Source organism: Hyla sarda, chromosome 4, assembly GCF_029499605.1.
Source record: "Hyla sarda isolate aHylSar1 chromosome 4, aHylSar1.hap1, whole genome shotgun sequence".
NCBI classification, from domain to species: Eukaryota; Metazoa; Chordata; class Amphibia; order Anura; family Hylidae; genus Hyla; species Hyla sarda.
In genome coordinates, this window is record NC_079192.1 from 364,429,253 (window position 1) to 364,447,778 (window position 18,526).

Here is an 18,526-nt window from a genome sequence, read left to right on the forward strand (position 1 = left end):
TTCTGAGAGAATTCATGGGAGAGACAGATGATCGAGAAAGCCATAACACATGTAAGAATAGGAAGTCCTAATATGGTTAATTAACCTTCGCGGCTACATTCCGAGCAAAGAGATAACATTAAATGCTGACAGGATAAAGACACTGTGTGATGGATACATACAATACAGTAACCCCTTCAATCCCCTCTTAGAACCTTATAATATTTTATACTATACGGTTCTCCTTTTTTTAACTTCCTTTCTCTGTAGAGTTTTAGGTATTGCATGTATCCACTGGGTGTAGTGTCTTCATTAGTCAATGAGGGCGTGGCCTGGTAAAATGTGGCCGTGGCATTGGCGACTCCCTTTTCTAGCAACCTCCTTATACATGGTATCACACAGAGAAAATGCAGCAATAACTATTATGATTACAAAAATTATAATAGCTAATTGTGTTAATCATGTTTCCAGTTAGTAAACCATCCATAGTAATACCTGAGTTCTTTTTTAGACAGGTCCTCTAACTTTTGTATTGCAATAGTTACTTTACCATTGGGACCAGTGTTGTTAGGTATGAAGGTGCAGCATGTTGTAGGATCCACAAGCACTTTGCACACCCCACCTTTTTCTGCCAGAATCATATCTAAGAGCATTCTGTTCTGAAATGTCATAATGGAATCAGCTTGGAGCTGCTCTGCAACACCTCGTAACGCATCCCTTGTGTAGTTTACAAACCTTTGTTGATTATAGTAAATGTAATTAATCCAGTCTACATTTTTGTTCACAGTGATTATAGAAAGGATAGATTCAAAGCCCGCAATTACTTGATTCCTGGCTTTGAACTCATCAGGGACCCCTCTTGGGACCCCTATTGTGTCTATGTATACATGTGGATCGAAGCTACCTGCAGGTGTTGACCTCTTTATCCTTTTTGTGGCAGAGTTTACGTGTTCTCCCCCTTCTGCGAATATGTGAATGTTCATAATGGCTTTAGCTAGAGCACACTCTCCTTTCCACTTGCCCTCTAGCTTGAACCTTATTTTACCATCGCCACAGATCCAGTAAATGTCACCTATTGAAAAAACTTGGTTCTGAGTGAGTGACACTTCTACAGAGCTATAACTAGCACAATATCTCTTTGTAAAGTTCTTTCTATTGATATCTTCCTTTTCTCCCCTATAGCATGTGTAATTCCCTGGGTATATGTGTATACCTGCCCCTGAGTGTGGGGTCTCTGTTAGCAAAGGGTATTTCATTTTCCAGGTCAGGTTCCGCAATCAGTGTCATTATTAGAAATTAACTGCCAGAACTCATGGAGCCTTTCGTTTAGTTGGGGGTCAGGGCTGTCGCCCCGTTTGTACCCCTTCTTCGCCTAGTTGAGGGTCAGGGCTGTCTGCCCCCGTTTGTACCCCTTTTCCGCCTTTTTCGAGGTCAAGGCTGTCTGCCTCCGTTAGTACCTCTCTTTTCTTTAACAGCTTGATCCTTGTGGCGTGGATCCAGGTGGGTGACTGCTCAGTGAGGACCGCTGTTCTGGTGATGGCCTCGGTGAGTTGTCCGTAGATGAAGCTCCCCGGCTTCTTTCCCTTCTGGAGGGCCTTGACAATCACCTGGTCTCCTACCCGGAATGGGTGAGTTGGTTCCTGTGGAAGAGAGGGAGATTTACAAGCAACTTTTTCTTCAGTTTTACTGAGGACCTTGATCAGATTAATAACATACTCATCTCTGATCAGGTTCAAATCCCCTTCCTGTATCACTAGGGGGCGCTGTGCCCAGGGTGTAGGGAAGGGCCTACCCATTAGCATTTCAAATGGTGACAACCCTAGCTTCTTATTAGGTGTCATTCTGATCTCTGCAAGTATTATGGGCAGGATTTGTTTCCATTTTTCAAATGTTGTCTTTCACTGTTCTGTTCATCCGTTCCACGACCCCTGAACTCTCTGGGTGATATGGAATATGGAATTTCCACTCCACCTGTAACAGTCTTACTATGTCCTTGTTGTGCTTTGAGGTAAAGGCCGGCCCACAGTCTGATTCAATGACCAGAGGACAGCCCCACCTTGGGACTATCTGTTGGGTCAGGATTTTGGCTGTAGTTTTAGCATCCTCTGACTTTGTAGGAAAGACTTCTGGCCATCTGGAGAACATGTCCACTATCACTAATGCATATTCCTGTTTTTCTTTTGTTTTAGGTATATGCGTGTAATCCACCTGCAAGTGAGTGAATGGTGTAGTGGGGTAGTCAAGGTGTTGGTGAGGAATCATCAATGGGTTGTTAGGATTGTTTCTCAAACATGTGATGCATCTGTGTATGTAGTCTGTGACTAACTGCTTGGCATCAGTGATGTGGAAACATCAGTAGAGAGACTCAAGGTTGTGAAGGGAAAAGCATGTGAAGCAGTGTGAGGAATGTAGGATTAGCAGAGCTGAAACTGTATAAAAATGTGCAATGAAGACAGATGCGTTGTGTTTTGGTAGGCACGGCTTCCCCTCTTTGCAGATCAATCCTGTTTTTGGATTTTTCTGCAAAATTGGATAGCACCAATCTTTGTTCTGACATGTGCTGTGTATGTACACCTTTAAGTAAGCCTACAACATCATGTGTGGTGTGCAGGAAGGTCAAGTGTCCCAGGGTAATAGGAGTTGTCAGTTCTACCATCATTGCACAGGCTGCAAGGGAACGCAGACATGCCGGCATCCCCTGTACAGAGGTGGACATCACCTTTGAGAAAAATGCACAAGGACGTAACTTGCCTCCATGTTCTTGTGTCAGTACCCCCGCCATGGTTTTACAATTTTGGTGTGCAAACATGTGAAAAGGCATTTTATAGTCAGGGAGGCCAAGCCCCGGACTCGACATGAGCGAACATTTCAAATAATCAAATGCATCATACATTCCAGGAGACCATTTCACCAAATCTGGACTCTGTTCCAGTGTGGCTTGCCTCAGAACATTGTCATAGTAGGAGCAATCAGGGATCCATTGTCTACAGTAGTTTATCATACCAAGGAAGAAAAGCATTTCTTTCTTGGTGTGCGGGGTGACCAGGCCCGCAATAGACTTGACCCTTTCTGTGCTGATTCTCCTTTCTCCCTTTGTGAGGACAAACCCTAAATATTTCACCTGCGTTTTACACCATTGCATTTTCTTAAGTGCCACTTTGTGACCACATCCTGATAACCATTGTAACAGTGATAAACCATCCTGAATGCTGGCCTCCGCTGACATGCTACATAACAACAAATCATCGACATATTGCAGCAGCACAGAACCTTGGGGGGAGTACCATGGTTTTAATGTGGCTTGGAGGACTATGCTGTACACAACAGGTGAATCAGCATATCCCTGGGGCATTCTGCACCCGGTCAGTTGACGTCGTCAAAGGAAAAAACAAAAAGTGGTCTGGTCGCCTTATCAACTGGGATAGAAAAGAAAGCATTCTTCAGATCTATCGCACTGAAATAGACAGCATCTGCAGGAATGGCAGAAAGAAGTGAATTGACATCTGGGACAATAGGAGCAATAGGCACAATGATGTTGTTTATTGCCCTCAAATCCTGTACAAAGCGGGTAGTACCATCTGCCTTTGTCACTGGATTGACGGGCGTGCTGTAGGGTGAAATCACCTCTTCCAGGATTCCTTTTTCTAGGAATTCTTCTATCATTGACCTAAGTCCATCAAGTTTTTCTCTTGAAAGGGGGTATTGTTTCTGATATGCAGGTGTACTGCCTTCCCTTAGGGTAGCTTTGTATGGTGTGCAATCAATGAGCCCTGTGTCATAGTCCCCATTTGCCCACAGTGATGGGTCTATGTCCCCTAGCTCTGGGTGTTCCTGTATGTTTGTAAAAATCTTTGGAGTTACAATGGGCAAAGCATCAGAGTATATACTGATACCGTTGTTTTCAACTGTGAGCTGCAATCCCAGCTTTACAAACAGATCTCTCCCAAGAAGACTCACGGGGCACTCAGGTATAATGCTGAAAGTGTGATCTGTAATGTATTCCCTGTCAATGGTCTCTAGATCTATGGGCTTTTTTATAAGATGCTGTCCTGCTGTTAGAAAAGGAGAAAACATTTTAACTTCTTCACTTGCTTCTTGTTTATCAGACATACTGTGGGTCTGGACCCCCCCTAGTAACTCCTTGAGCACCAGCGTCCTTATCTCTTCCTGCAGCTCCCTTCTCTCATGCTAATTCTGCTAAAGGTTGTGGCTGGGGAGCTCTCCTAGTTATGACTGCTGTGACTGCATCTTCTTCATCTGGAGTCAACACTGGGTACTGAGGCACTACTGGAGGGGGTCTGTTATACGGTGAAGGGGGTGGTGGTGGAAATTTCTGGTCTCTCCCTTTCAAACTTATTTCCCGTTCTATCTCATGAAGGGACCTATCATCTTTGGGACAGCTGTGGTTCTTATTCCTTTTCTTATTACCTGCATCATACCAATGGGGGGGCTATTTCTAGCCACTGTTCCCCTCCCTTGGACATATAATCCATGTCCCAGGAAGGGTCCGCATCGAAATGCGGCCAGGCTGCCTTATCACCCAGACATAGTCCTTTGACCATATCCATATGAAACACACTATTGTCACCGTCTCTGGGGAATGGATCTGCAGCATCCATTACCTCAGTCCAGCCTGCAAAATCGTCTACCCATGGATTGATCAGGTAATAGTTTTTTTGGACTAACACGGGTTACATAACATTTGCAAGTTTCCCCTGGCTCTGGTTTAGGGTACTTAGTTTTAGAGCCTTTTGCTCCCATGTTAGTATGTTTGGTTTTGGAGTGTGATCATACAATCACTGTCAGGACTGGCTGTATTGAACCTCAAAGGCTCCGACAATTCCTGTCAACTGATCAGCGGACTCGTGTCTTAATGTTTGCTCACTCTCCCAAAACCCCTATCGACTAGTGCTGTTTTGAGCCAACACTTGCGTTCACCGGTCTCTGGGTCAACAGATTCTCTCCTAGCCAGAGGGGTGGAGTGTCTTGCAGCTCTCCACAACGCATGCAGTTTTACACAGACAATGATGTTAGTACAAAAAAATCACAGTGAGATTTGACCGTACACTTACCACCCGGTCAACGTCTCACACAAAGAAATGATCTTATCACTTCGAAAATTTCTTATTATTACAAACTACATATATATATATAAGAGTTAAATCAAGCTTGTAACCTTCTGTTCCCCGAACAGCTTCTTTTAGTTTTAAGTGCACTTATCTCTGACTAAGGTGATATGGGGCTCCCGGAGCACCTCTTATAATCACCTATGACTCCCTGAGCCTTTGTCTATTGTGTCCCTGACACTCTGTGTCCCAGACACAGCAACCTCCCGAAGTTTCTAAGTAAATGGTTCTACTTACTTGGATCGAGACGCTGTCAGTGCCCTCGGATCAGACAGAGGATAAAACAGATATCCCTCATACGGATCCGGGGATGACTTTCTCGACCCCGGACTGAGCCCCCAGATTGTAAGGAGATCTGATCTTATCTAGGTACCCCTGGTACCGAACTTCGGTGGTTAGCTTGATTTAAGTCTTTATCTGGATCCAGGAGAATGAATCTACCAGAAATAACACATAACAACAGTTTGTCTGGTCAAATTCACTCTAGTTTATTCAGTAGTCCGTAAACACATAATATGGGGGGGGGGGTTGCACCCCTCCTTCCGTCACTCAAATATTTGGTATAATCTCTAGCCTATAATATTAGGTATACGGAGGTTTCTGAGAGAATTCATGGGAGAGACAGATGATCGAGAAAGCCATAACACATGTAAGAATAGGAAGTCCTAATATGGTTAATTAACCTTCGCGGCTACATTCCGAGCAAAGAGATAACATTAAATGCTGACAGGATAAAGACACTGTGTGATGGATACATACAATACAGTAACCCCTTCAGCTTACATTTACTTTTCTTAACTTACCTTGTACCATCTCTACATTAAGCCAGTTCAGTACATTACATAATGTGTTACCAGCACTGACCTGTCCAATGTCAGCTCCTTCTTCCTTAGTATATACAGAACTAAAGAACCCATTCAGTAGCTCCGCCTTCTCTTGATCTTCCGTGACAACCTCCCCATTATCATTATTAAGGGGCCCTACATGCTCTGTCCTTGTTTTTTTTGTATATTTATATATCTAAAAAAATATTTAGGATTAGTTTTGCTTTCTTTGGCCACTTGTCTCTCATTTTGAATTGTTGCCGTTTTTATTACATTTTTACAGATTTTATTAAGTTCTTTGTACTGTTTAAATGTTATATCTGGCCCATCAGATTTGTATTTTTTAACCCCTTAATGACGCAGGACGTATATTTACATCCTGCGCCGGCTCCCGCGATATGAAGCGGTGTCGCGCTGCGACCCTGCATCAGATTGCGTCGGTCCCAGCGCTCATCAACGGCCGGGACCCGCGGCTAATACCACACATCGCCGATCGCGGCAATGTGCGGTATTAACCTTTTAGAAACTTCTAAAGTGAAAGTGAAACTATCCCGGCTAGTCAGTCGGGTTGTTCGGGACCACCGCAGTGAAATCGCGGCGTCTCGAACAGCTTACAGGACACCGGGAGGGCCCTTACTTGCCTCCTCGGTGTCCGATCGACGAATGACTGCTCCGTGCCTGAGATCCAGGCAGGAGCAGTCAAGTGCCGATAACACTGATCACAGGCGTGTTAATACACGCCTGTGATCAGGATGAGAGATCAGTGTGTGCAGTGTTATAGGTCTCTATGGGAACTATAACACTGCAAAAAAAAGTGTTAATAAAGGTAATTTAACCCCTTCCCTAATAAAAGTTTATTTCCCCACCCTTCTCCCATAAAAAAATAAAACAGTGTAAAAAAATAAATAGATAAACATATGTGGTATCGCCGCGTGCGTAAATGTCCGAACTATAAAAATATATCATTAATTAAACCACTCGGTCAATGGCGTACGCACAAGAAACTTCCAAAATCCAAAAAAGCATATTTTTGGTCACTTTGTATACCATTAAAAAATGAATAAAAAGTGATAAAAAAGTGCAATCAAAACAAAAATCAAACCGATAAAAACTTCAGATCAAGGCGCAAAAAATGAGTCCTCATACCGCCCTGTATGTGGAAAAATAAAAAAGTTATAGGGGTCAGAAGAGGACATTTTAAACGTATACATTTTCCTGCATGTAGTTATGATTTTTTACAGAAGTACGACAAAATCAAACCTTTATAAGTAGGGTATAATTTTAACTGTTTGGACCTACAAAATAATGATAAGGTGTCATTTTTACCGAAATATGCACTGCGTAGAAACGGAAGCCCTGAAAAGTTACAAAATGGCGTTTTTTCTTCGATTTTGTCGCACAATTATTTTTTTTTCCATTTTGCCGTGAATTTTTGGGTAAAATGACTAATGTCACTGCACAGAAGAATTGGTGATGCAAACAATAAGCCATAATATGGATTTTTATGTGGAAAATTGAAAGGGTTATGATTTTTAAAAGGTAAGGAGGAAAAAACGAAAGTGCAAAAACGGAAAAACCCTGAGTCCTTAAGGGGTTAAAAGCCATTTTTTTGTTGTTTATTCCTCTTTTAACATCATTTGTCAGCCATGTAGGATTTAGTTTTAATCGTTTATATTTGTTCCCCTTTGGTATATATTTAGCTGTATAGTTATTTAGAGTTGATTTAAAAATTTCCCATTTACCTTCTGTATCAGTATTTGACAACACCTCCCCCCAGTCTATGTCCTGTAGTGCATCCCTCAGCCCAGGGAAATTTGCCTTTTTAAAGTTATATGTTTTTGCCTTCCCCATCTGTCTTTGTTTTCTACATTTTAAATCAAAAGTAACTATATTGTGGCCGCTATTACCAAGGTTTTCCCGCACAGTTACATTACCAACCAGCTCTGTGTTGTTGGAAATGATCAGATCCAACAAGGCATCACTTCTTGTTGGGTCCTCCACAAACTGGCTCATAAAATTATCCTGCAATAAATTTAAGAATTGTCGCCCCTTTTTAGTTTTAGCCAGCCCCCGACCCCAATCTATATCTGTTATAGTTAAAATCTCCCATTATTACCACTGTACCTGCCCGGGCGGCCCTCTCTATTTGTTTATACAGCTGACCTTCTATCTCTTCAGTGATATTAGGGGGTCTGTAGATTACACCAAATACAATTTTTTCAGTATTTCCCTCCTTTTGTAATTCTACCCACAGTGATTCCACATCCTCAGAATCATCACACACTATGGCATTGTTCACACTGACTTTTATACCACTTCTTACATACAGACAGACTCCACCACCTTTTCTGTTTGTTCTGTCCTTGTGAAACAATGTAAACCCCTGCAGATTAACAGCCCAGTCATGCGAGGAGTCCAGCCATGTCTCAGTGACCCCAACTATATCAATATGTTCCTCCAGTATCAAGGCCTCAAGCTCCCCCATTTTATTTGCTAGGCTTCTGGCATTTGTGAACATACACTTTACATTTCCATTAAGTTTTACACATATAGTCTCACTAACGGGATTTGCTGAGTTATTGGGTTTAATGTTATTATTTGAGTTATAAGGGCTAATTGTACTATTTAAGTTATTGAGGCTAATGGGATTTTTTGAGTTATTGGGTCTAACATTATTATTTAACCCCTTAAGGACACATGACGTACTGGAACGTCATGTGTCCACTCCCGATCTATAACGCGGGGCCATGGCGTGGCCCCGCGTCATAGCGGGTCGGGCCCGGCCGGGACCCGTGGCTAATAGCGCGCGGCATTGATCGCTGTGCTGCACGCTATTAACCCTTTAGACGCGGCGTTCAAAGTTGAACGCCGCGTCTAAAGTGAAACCCAAAACATGCCGGCTAGCTCAGTTGGCTGTTCGGGATAGCCGCGGCGAAATCGCGGCATCCCGAACAGCTTACAGGACAGCGGGAGGGCCCCTACCTGCCTCCTCACTGTCCGATCGCCGAATGACTGCTCAGTGCCTGAGATCCAGGCATGAGCAGTCATACGGCAGAATCATGGATCACTGGTTTCCTATGAGAAACCAGTGATCAATGATAAAGATCAGTGTGTGCAGTGTTATAGGTCCCTATGGGAGCTATAACACTGCAAAAAAAAGTGAAAAAAAAGTGAATAAACATAATTTAACCCCTACCCTATTAAAAGTTTGAATCACCCCCCTTTTCCCATAAAAAAAAAACACAGTGTAAATAAAAATAAAAATAAACATATATGGTATCTCCGCGTGCGGAAATGTCCAAATTATGAAAATATATCGTTAATTAAACCGCTCGGTCAATGGCGTGCGCACAAAAAAATTCCAAAGTCCAAGATAGTGCATTTTCAATAAGTCCTATCAATGCACAAATGGTATCGTTAAAAACTTCAGATCACAGCGCAAAAAATGAGCCCACATACCGCCCCATACACGGAAAAATAAAAAAGTTATAGGGATCAGAAGATGACAATTTTAAACGTATACATTTTTCTGCATGAAGTTATGATTTTTTCCAGAAGTGCGCCAAATTCAAACCTGTATAAGTAGGGTATCATTTTAATCGTATGGACCTACAGAATAAAGATAAGGTGTCATTTTTACCGAAAAATGTACTACGTAGAAACGGAAGCCCCCAAAATTAACAAAATGACGTTTTTTTTTTCAATTTTGTATCACAATGATTTTTTTTTCTGTTTCACCGTAGATTTTTGGGCACAATGACTGACGTCATTACAAAGTAGAATTGGTGGCGCAAAAAATAAGCCATCATATGGATTTTTAGGTGCAAAATTGAAAGAGTTATGATTTTTTAAAGGCAAGGAGCAAAAAACGAAAAAGCAAAAACGGAAAAAATCCCAGTCCTTAAGGGGTTAAGTTATTGGGGCTAATGGGATTTTTTGCGTTATTGGGTCTAACGTTATTATTTAAGTTATTGGGGCTAATGGTATTTTTTGAGTTAATGGGGATTATTGTAGTAATTGAGTTATTGGGGCTAATGGAATTTTTTGAATTATTGGGGTTACAATTTTTCGGGCTACATTTATTTTTACGGCTGGTTTGTAACCCATGGATCTCCTTATCCACTGCTCTTAACCTCCCCCCACAGGACTCCTCTCCACCCACCATTATGTCCTGACCCCTCTCTAACCTATCCATCCCACTGTCTGCTTTCTTTGCTTTATTATCCTCCCCCCACTCACCTAGTTTAAATTGATCTTTAATAAATCTGTACTGAATGAAATAAGAGCATTACTTTACCCCAAAGCAGTTAAGAATATAACAAAAGCAGAGGACAAAGCTTTGAATTGGTTAACTGCACAGGAAACTATTATGGTAACAACATCTGACAAAGGAGGAGGAGTTGTGGTAGCCATAAAAGAATTTTATCAAGAGGCAAAACGGCAGTTAAACAACATGTCTATATATATATGAACACCTCACCACAGATACAAATGTATACTTTTTTTTCTAAAATGCCATTTTTTTAACATTCCCAAAGAAATGTATTGTTATCAGCTCCCAAAGGTCCACATGTCACAGAGCCATCACCTAGCCATCCTATTGTGTCAGGAATATGTTCTGTGACAGAACCACTTTCTGCCTATGTGAATTGGCTACTACACTCCCTTCCTAATGCTACCCCAGCATAGTTGAAAGACACAGGTGATCAGTTAGAACATCTTAAAGGGGTACCACGGTGGTCAACGTGTTTTTGACTTACCCTATTTGTTTTGTTTCATTTCTATTCTTGTTGTTTAGCCTACTCTATTTCCGTTCTTTGTTGTCTTTTTATCCCCCACTTTGTTTTCCTATCTTTGCTTCCATTTCTTGTTTCTTGCTATGCTGAAAACTACAAATCCCAGCATGCCACATGCCTTGCTGGTTTGGGGCGGTTCCTTTTTTTTTTGTTTGTTCAGCCCTTTACCCACCCTACTATTTTCCCGGGTTGGCCCCCTTATACACAGCACACTAATATAATCAGCCCTGGTTGGGATACACTGGCATACTCACACAAAAAGGACTACAGCTCCCCGCATGTGTCATTCAGGAGTCTTCAGTCTGTGGCATAACACCAGCATGCTGCCACTGTAGTCTCCTGGGGGTTGTAGTTCACCACACCTCTATAGGGCATACACCAGTGTTTCCCAACCAGGGTGCCTCCAGGTGTTGCAAAACTACTACTAGCAGCATGCCCGGACAGCCAAAAGCTGTCTGGGCATGCTGGGAGTTGTAGTTTTGATACAGCTGAAGACACCCTGGTTGGGAAACAATGCACTTGTTTGTAATATATTGAATAGGTTAGGCCAGTGTTTCCCAATCAGTGTGCCTCCAGCTGTTGCAAAACTACAACTCCCAGCATGCTCAAAGGCTGTCAGGGAATGCTGGGAGTTGTAGTTTTACAACAGCTGGAGGCACACTGGTTTGGAAACACTGGTGTAACATGATGTGTATGCTGAATAGGCTAGGACAGTGTTTCCCATGATGTGTATGCTGAATAGACTAGGACAGTGTTTCCCAACCAGTGTGCCTCCAGCTGTTGCACAACTACAATTCCCAGCATGCCCAAAGTCTGTCCAGGCATGCTGGGAGTTGTAGCTTTGATACAGCTGGAGGCAGACTGATTTTTAAACACTAGCATACACACACCTAACAGGGACTACAACTCCCAGCATGTGTCATTCAGGAGTCACACCCCCCCTCCTTTACACATAGAAATCATCCCCAGTCCGAGATTTATTCCCCTCGAGTCTATACATCCCCAGCCCGTGCACCTTCCTCACCTTCACATACATCTTCTCTGTCTTCTTTCAGTGCAGACCTGCATCCTCACAAGACAGAGCAGGGGGAGGGGAGATGAGGAGCTGTGTAGGAGCTTCTTGCTCTCATGCACACCTGTGACCACCTGGAAGAGGAGATGAGGGGGCGTGTATATTGGAAAATAAAAAGAAGGTTTATTCCTTCAGCATGCAATACAGCGACGCGTTTCGAGGGGTGGGGACCCCCTCTTCATCAGGCTATGGATAGCCTGATGAAGAGGGGGTCCCCGCCCCTCGAAACGCGTAGCTGTATTGCATGCTGAAGGAATAAACCTTCTTTTTATTTTCCAATATATCCGTGTCCAAGCCGTCTTATTCGACCAAGTTCTTGGAAATATCAACACACCTGTGACGGAATACATCTGTGACGGAGGTGAGCGCCCATAGAAGCACTTCTTTTTTCTCGGGACCACGGACCGATGTTCTTCCAAGGGTACAGAGATGTGCAACTAAACTAATAAGGGACATGGAACATCTTAGCTATGAGAAAAGATTAAAATAATTACATTTGTTTAGTGTTGAGAAAAGAAGTTTAAGGGGGAGCGGTATAAACAACGTAGCTAATTAATTTAACTACATAAATGGTGCATACAAAAAGTAAGGGGGGGGGGGACCGTTCCAGGCAAAAAACCCTAAAAAGACAAGGTACACTCCCTCCATCTGGAGAAAAAAATGTTTAGTCTCCATGGGCGACATGCTTTCTTTACCATAAGAACTGTGAATTTATGGAACAGTCTGCCTCAGGAATTGGTCTTAGCAGGCTTGGTTGAAGACTTTACAACAGGATTAGCTACATTAATAAATATACAGAAATAATCACATTCTGTCCCCTTCATTCATCCATATGCCATTCCTTCACCTTTTTAGTTAAACTTGACGGACATGTGTTTTTTTATCCATAATAACTATGTAACTACGCAATATCATGGTTAATCAAGAAAAAATGTTACATATTTACATTTTTTTGAATTTCCATTTACTTAATATATGCTAATATGGATAATTTTCACAGTTTTGGTCAAGGGACATGAGAAACAATCTCACTTTATCTTTCCACTGTTTGTATATCCCAGTCCTATCATGTTTCCTTCCATATTTTATTCCCTGTCAGTCATCCGATCTCTTATCCTAGCATTAGTTACTTTCAAATGGCCCTTTCCTTTTTTTTTATTTTTTTTTAGATTTTATTTACTGATCTCCAAATCTCCTAATAGCTGTTAAAGACAGAGCCTGGTTCTTACTATTCTTAACCTACTGGAACATATACTGTAATATCTGCCTTTCCCACTGCTTGTTACAGGTTATCATAAGAAACCTAATCAAACTTATGAGGAGAAATTACAATTTAACAAATATCTATGTATAAAAATAACATATATATATATATATATATATATATATATATATACACTTATTGACAAAAAAAATAATAAAATAATAATGGAAAAAGGAGACGTTGGAAGTTAAAGGGGTACTCAGCATTTGGAACAAAATGTTCTGAACTCTTAGAGCCGGCATATGGGATGTCATGGCCCCACCACCCCCATTCAAGTCTATGAGAGGGGGCGTGGCGGGCATCATAGAGGCATGTGTGGCAGTCAACGATCTCTAGCCAAGATGTAGCACATGAGAGACATTTTCAAGGGCATCTAGGATAGTACTTTTATGCCTTTTTGTTCCATGACCCAGTGTTTAATCAAACTACACCTATATTTATTTGCATATCTGGCATGCTGCATAACTGCGTGCAAAGTTTTGCAAGCCAACATTTCCATCTGGCCACATTATTGATTTTGTCAAGAAGTGTGCATATATTACATGTGTAGTCTATGTGTAAGCACCCAGTGAGAGTAGTGTGAATTGAACCCTTTAAAGATTTTGCTAGAATGTTGCAATATTGTATTAAGAAATTTGAGTACTTAAAGGGGCATTCTAGAATCTTTGGTTCTTTGAATGTAAGACCGGGGCAGAAAAGTTAGTTTAGTTACTAATATACTTCGCTTACCTGTGTTTGGTGGCTGTTATTGAATTTTTTCTCAGTGAGTGGGAGGGAAATAAGTCACCTCCTATCATGAAACAAATGATCTTGGGGATTGTAGTCTGTGGAAGGCCAAAGAAACAGGAATTATGCAGTTCTGAAAAACAAGCCAATAGCATGATGGCAGATACAGGATATTGCCATTTACCATCAGCACAAGCAAAGATCCTTGGTAAGCATAAGCATGTCCATTACTGTACTGTGACCTAATGTTGGATAACCCCGTTAACAAAATTGATAGAAAGGTGGACACATTTATTAGTGCATATAGGTGAATTGTGTTGTCTAATTGAAAATTACTCTGAGCATGGCAAGGACCATGTGATCTAAATTATGCATTAAAGTAATATTTGGGCTGGAAATAATTTAAGATTTGAGCATATTAAACTGGGGTAGAAGTCTACAGTGATACGCAGTGCTTTTTCAAGATATAAACATATTTAATTTTGGAACACAAAATCTGTTTTAAATGTGTAATATTATTGGCATTACCCGTTTATGTTCCCAGTGTAACGTCTGGACCATCCACAGTTCTGCGTATGAAACTAACGGCACTATAGATGTACAGTATATATGGAGTAAATTAATCTAAGTAGAACAATAGGATTGCCGAGTGTTGCATGCAGAATATGGTCAGTTAAAGAAAATATGTTACATATGTTTGAAGATTTTTTTGGTGTTTTTTTCTAATATCTATTTTGCTATCTATATTATTCAATAATACTGAAATCTTACAATTTTCTCTTTGGCCACTAGGCCTTATAATAAACTTACACCTCACTGTGGGAAATGAAATCTATCTACACAAGTCACAGGGCATGGCTAGAAAACTCTCCAATACTTGAATATGGTCTGCTCCAAACTAAATTTGAGGGGTTTGCTGTATATCTCTAAAAGCTGTAAAAAACAGCTCGCAAGCATGATGGCAGCCTTCCGCATAATGTATATTCACTTTGAATAAAGGAAGAATAACCTATCTTTATAATATTTTATCAATGTACTATACATAACTGACATGTCCGCTGCCAAGTCTTGTGATCTTCTTCATGTGTTGCTGTTATTTTCATTTCTGTCTCCTAAATCACTTTAAGGTCTGTAACATCTTGATGATATGCATATTATTTCTGTGTTAAAAGGACAAATTCAGATATCATACCATCTAACCTCTTCCACAATTAAAGATTATTATTTTTTTTATAAATGATAAATTCATTGTTTATGAATGTAGTTCTCTACAAGGTATACACTTTAACAAATCTCTCTGTCATTGCAATACAGAATGTTGTATGTGAATGCTAAGGATTGTAATTGAAAAAGACACAGAGGTGTTTATAAATGCATGCAATATGCATTGAAGTCAATTTTATTAATCACAGCACAGGACAGCTTTACATCACTTGACCTTCTTTGTCATTGAATCATTAAGTCCACCACATGCCATTTGTACGCTGATCATTTCAGCTACACATTATTCTGGTATAGTCCTTGCTGATAATAAAAAAAAAGGGATTCTTGCTAAGCCACTTATCATCATTTTTAAGTTTATTAACTATCATAAAAATGCAAAAATATGATAATAGATGTAAATGTCTGATACATGTAATATGGTTAATAGGTCTTAATTACTTTCTTTATACACCTGCTATGTAAATAATTTTGAGAATGTAAATAATTAAAGAATGCATTTTTTGTTAGAAAGAAATGCAGCGGTCATTTTGAAAATGTAAATACTTAAAGAAAGGCGTTTTTATTAGAAAGTCCAATAACAATATAAGTAATATTTTCACTTCATGGAAAAGTATAAAATGGCTAATTTTCTGTTACGGTAATTGAAACATAACAAGACTTTTAAATAATTTATTTTTATTAGTTTAGTATATTATCTAATAAAAAGTTGCTCTAGAAAAAATGGATGCTAATCGGTAGTCTGATAATATGTTGCTGGTAGCAACTGTCATCAATGTCATTGGATTGTTGTATAGTCGTACCATACTTACTAAAAATAAGACATCCCCTGAAAATAAGCCATAGTGTGTCTTCTTGAGAAAAAATAAATATAAGACAGTGTCTTATTTTTAGGGAAACACGGTAGATTATTTGCTATGTCATTTCCAAAACTAACCATGATGGAGAAGATTGTCTCTATCTAAGGAATGAGCAGCTTAGAAATGTAGTTTGGGGAACCCTGATTTTACATAATATGTTCTGAAAGTGTTATATTCCTAGTCAAACATATTTTCTTTAACCCCTTCCCTCTTTGGTGATTTTTCATTTTTGTACTTTTGTTTTTTCCCCTTCACCTTCTAAAAATCAGAACATTTTCCATTTTCCACCTAAAAATCCATATGAGGGCTTGTTCTTTGCACCAACAATTTTACTTTGTAATGCCATTAATAATTTCACTACAAAATCTACGGCAAAGCAGGAAAAAATTATTTGTGGGGCAAAATTTTTTTTTTAAAAGCCAGTTTGTAATTTATAGTGGCTTCCGTTTCTAAGCAGTGCAGTTTTCGGTAAAAATTGCGCCTTATATTTATTCTGTAAGTCCAAATGGTCGCAATTTATATAGGTTTGATTTTATTTTACTACTAAAAAATTATAACTACATGCACCAAAATTTATGCATTGAAAAATGTCCTCTTCTGACCCCTAAAACTTTTTAATTTTTCTGTATAAGGGGCAGTATGAGGGCTCATTATTTGCACCGTGATCTGAAGTTTTTATCGGTACCATTTTTGTTTTGACCGGACATTTAGATAACTTTTTATTCATTTTTTATGGTGTAAAAAGTGACCAAAAATACAGACTTTGGAATTTTTTTACGTGTTCGCTATTGACCGTGCGGTTTAAATAATGATAAATGTTTATAGTTTGGACATTTACACACACAGCAATATCACATATGTTTATTTTTATTTACACAGTTTTCTTTTAATGGAAAAAGGGGGTTGATTCAAACTTTTATTAGGGAAGGGGTTAAATCACATTTATTAACACTTTATTTTCATCATAGGGGACTATAACATTGCATGCACTGACTTCCTACACTGATCACCGCCATGCAATAGCATGGCATTGATCAGTGTCATCACAAAGAGCTCAGGCACAGAGCAGTCATTCGGCGGTCGGACAGCAAGGAGGCAGGTAGGGATCCTCCTCACATCCTACAAGCTGTTAATGACACTGCAATTTCACCGTGGTGGTCCCGAATGGCCCCATTGAGCTAACCGTCAATGTTTACTTCTGTTTTAGATGCGTCCGATCGGAGATGTCCGGCATTAGCCGTGGGTCCTGGTTTCCTATAGCAAATGGGACCCACTGGGTATGATGCGCGCTCACCTGCTCAGCGCACGTCATACCTCGGGAGCCGCAGATAGACCGTCCGTTTGCGGCAAGGGATTAATACTCGATCAATCTTTAACTTCTTTGAGGTGGTAATTTTCACTCATTATGAGCATTAGAAATGAGCAACGATTCTATCACGCAAATTGCTTCATCAGACTTCATTTACTGCGGTCCAGGCTCCAGAGCATCTAAAATGGCGGATCCACATGTCAGTACATGGGGCAAGGAACGCTGGGAAGGCAGGAAGGCAAGGTGGGAAGGGAAGTAGGCGGGATGACCCTGAATCACATGCAGGATGCAGCCTATCAGCAACCAGTCACCCCTGTGATGTCACAGCCTATATATACGGCAGCCATTTTGCGGCTCGTCATATTATTCATTACTAGTGTTGCTCGCGAATATTCGCAATTCGAATATTATTCGCGAATATCGCATATTCGCGAATTCGCGAATTTCGCGAATATAGCGCTATATATTCGTAATTACGAATATTCGTTTTTTTTTTTTTTTTTTTCTTCACAGTACACATCACAGTGATCACCCCTCTCTGCTTCCAGCTTGTGTGGTGTAAAGAAGGCTGTAATACTACTGTGTGAGACTGACGTGCGAAAATTCGCATATGCGAAAATTCGCATATGCTAATTTTCGCATATGCTAATTTTCACATATGTTAATTTTCGCATACGCGTATTTTCGCATATGCGAAAATAAAACGAGAATATAACGAATATGCGAATATTCGCGAATATATGACGAATATTCGTCCATATATTCGCGAATATTCGCGAATTCGAATATGGCCTATGCCGCTCAACACTATTCATTACGCAGCATAAAGAGAGGACGAACATCGCTGTGTGTGTTACACAGAAAAGCTAATTCCAGCAGCGTTTAACATCCTAGTCACATCAGCGTTCTGGTAGACAGAGAGCAGTTTTTTTTTTTTTTTCACTGAAAAGGATTTTTACTGCAGCAATTAACATCCCAGTCACATTCTTCAGCATTGCATTACAGAGATGGGCATATAGCTGTGTGTTTCCTCATACATTTCAACTAGCTGCCTCAAATTCATAAACCTTAGCAGAGGAGGCAGGAATAATTTTTCAACGCATTTCTATGTCTTTGTTCCACAACAAATCATCTACTGGTTATACTAGTCTGTAGACAGTATATTGCCCAGCAGTCCATTCCTAATAGTCTTTGACATAGTGAAATTTTGTGTTTAATACACAACTTTTTGGTGCCACAGCACTCTTGTGTACTGCTGGTCTTGTACAAAAATATGTTTTTTTTTAAGTGTACTGTACCACATTTTTCTGCCCTCATAAGTGCATACCAAATACCTACTTCTAAATTAC

The 18,526-nt window shown here is 40.3% G+C and overlaps 1 protein-coding gene across 3 annotated transcripts in view; it reads right to left on the bottom strand.

The window, feature by feature from the left end:
• Positions 1–363: 363 nt before the first annotated feature.
• The window catches only part of LOC130267240 (uncharacterized), a 73,598-nt gene continuing 55,435 nt past the window's right edge, over positions 364–18,526 (bottom strand). The window contains exons 1-2 of one of the 3 annotated variants that reach the window (XM_056516663.1): positions 12,132–12,213; positions 364–1,619 (exon numbers count right to left, since the gene is read on the bottom strand). In XM_056516663.1, the coding sequence (XP_056372638.1) occupies positions 435–1,235 (801 nt within the window). In that variant the 5' untranslated portion in view covers positions 1,236–1,619; positions 12,132–12,213 and the 3' untranslated portion in view covers positions 364–434. Of the gene's footprint in view, positions 1,620–5,342; positions 5,644–12,131; positions 12,214–18,526 lie in introns of those variants that run through there. The other 2 variants (XM_056516662.1, XM_056516660.1) reach the window with 2 other exon arrangements.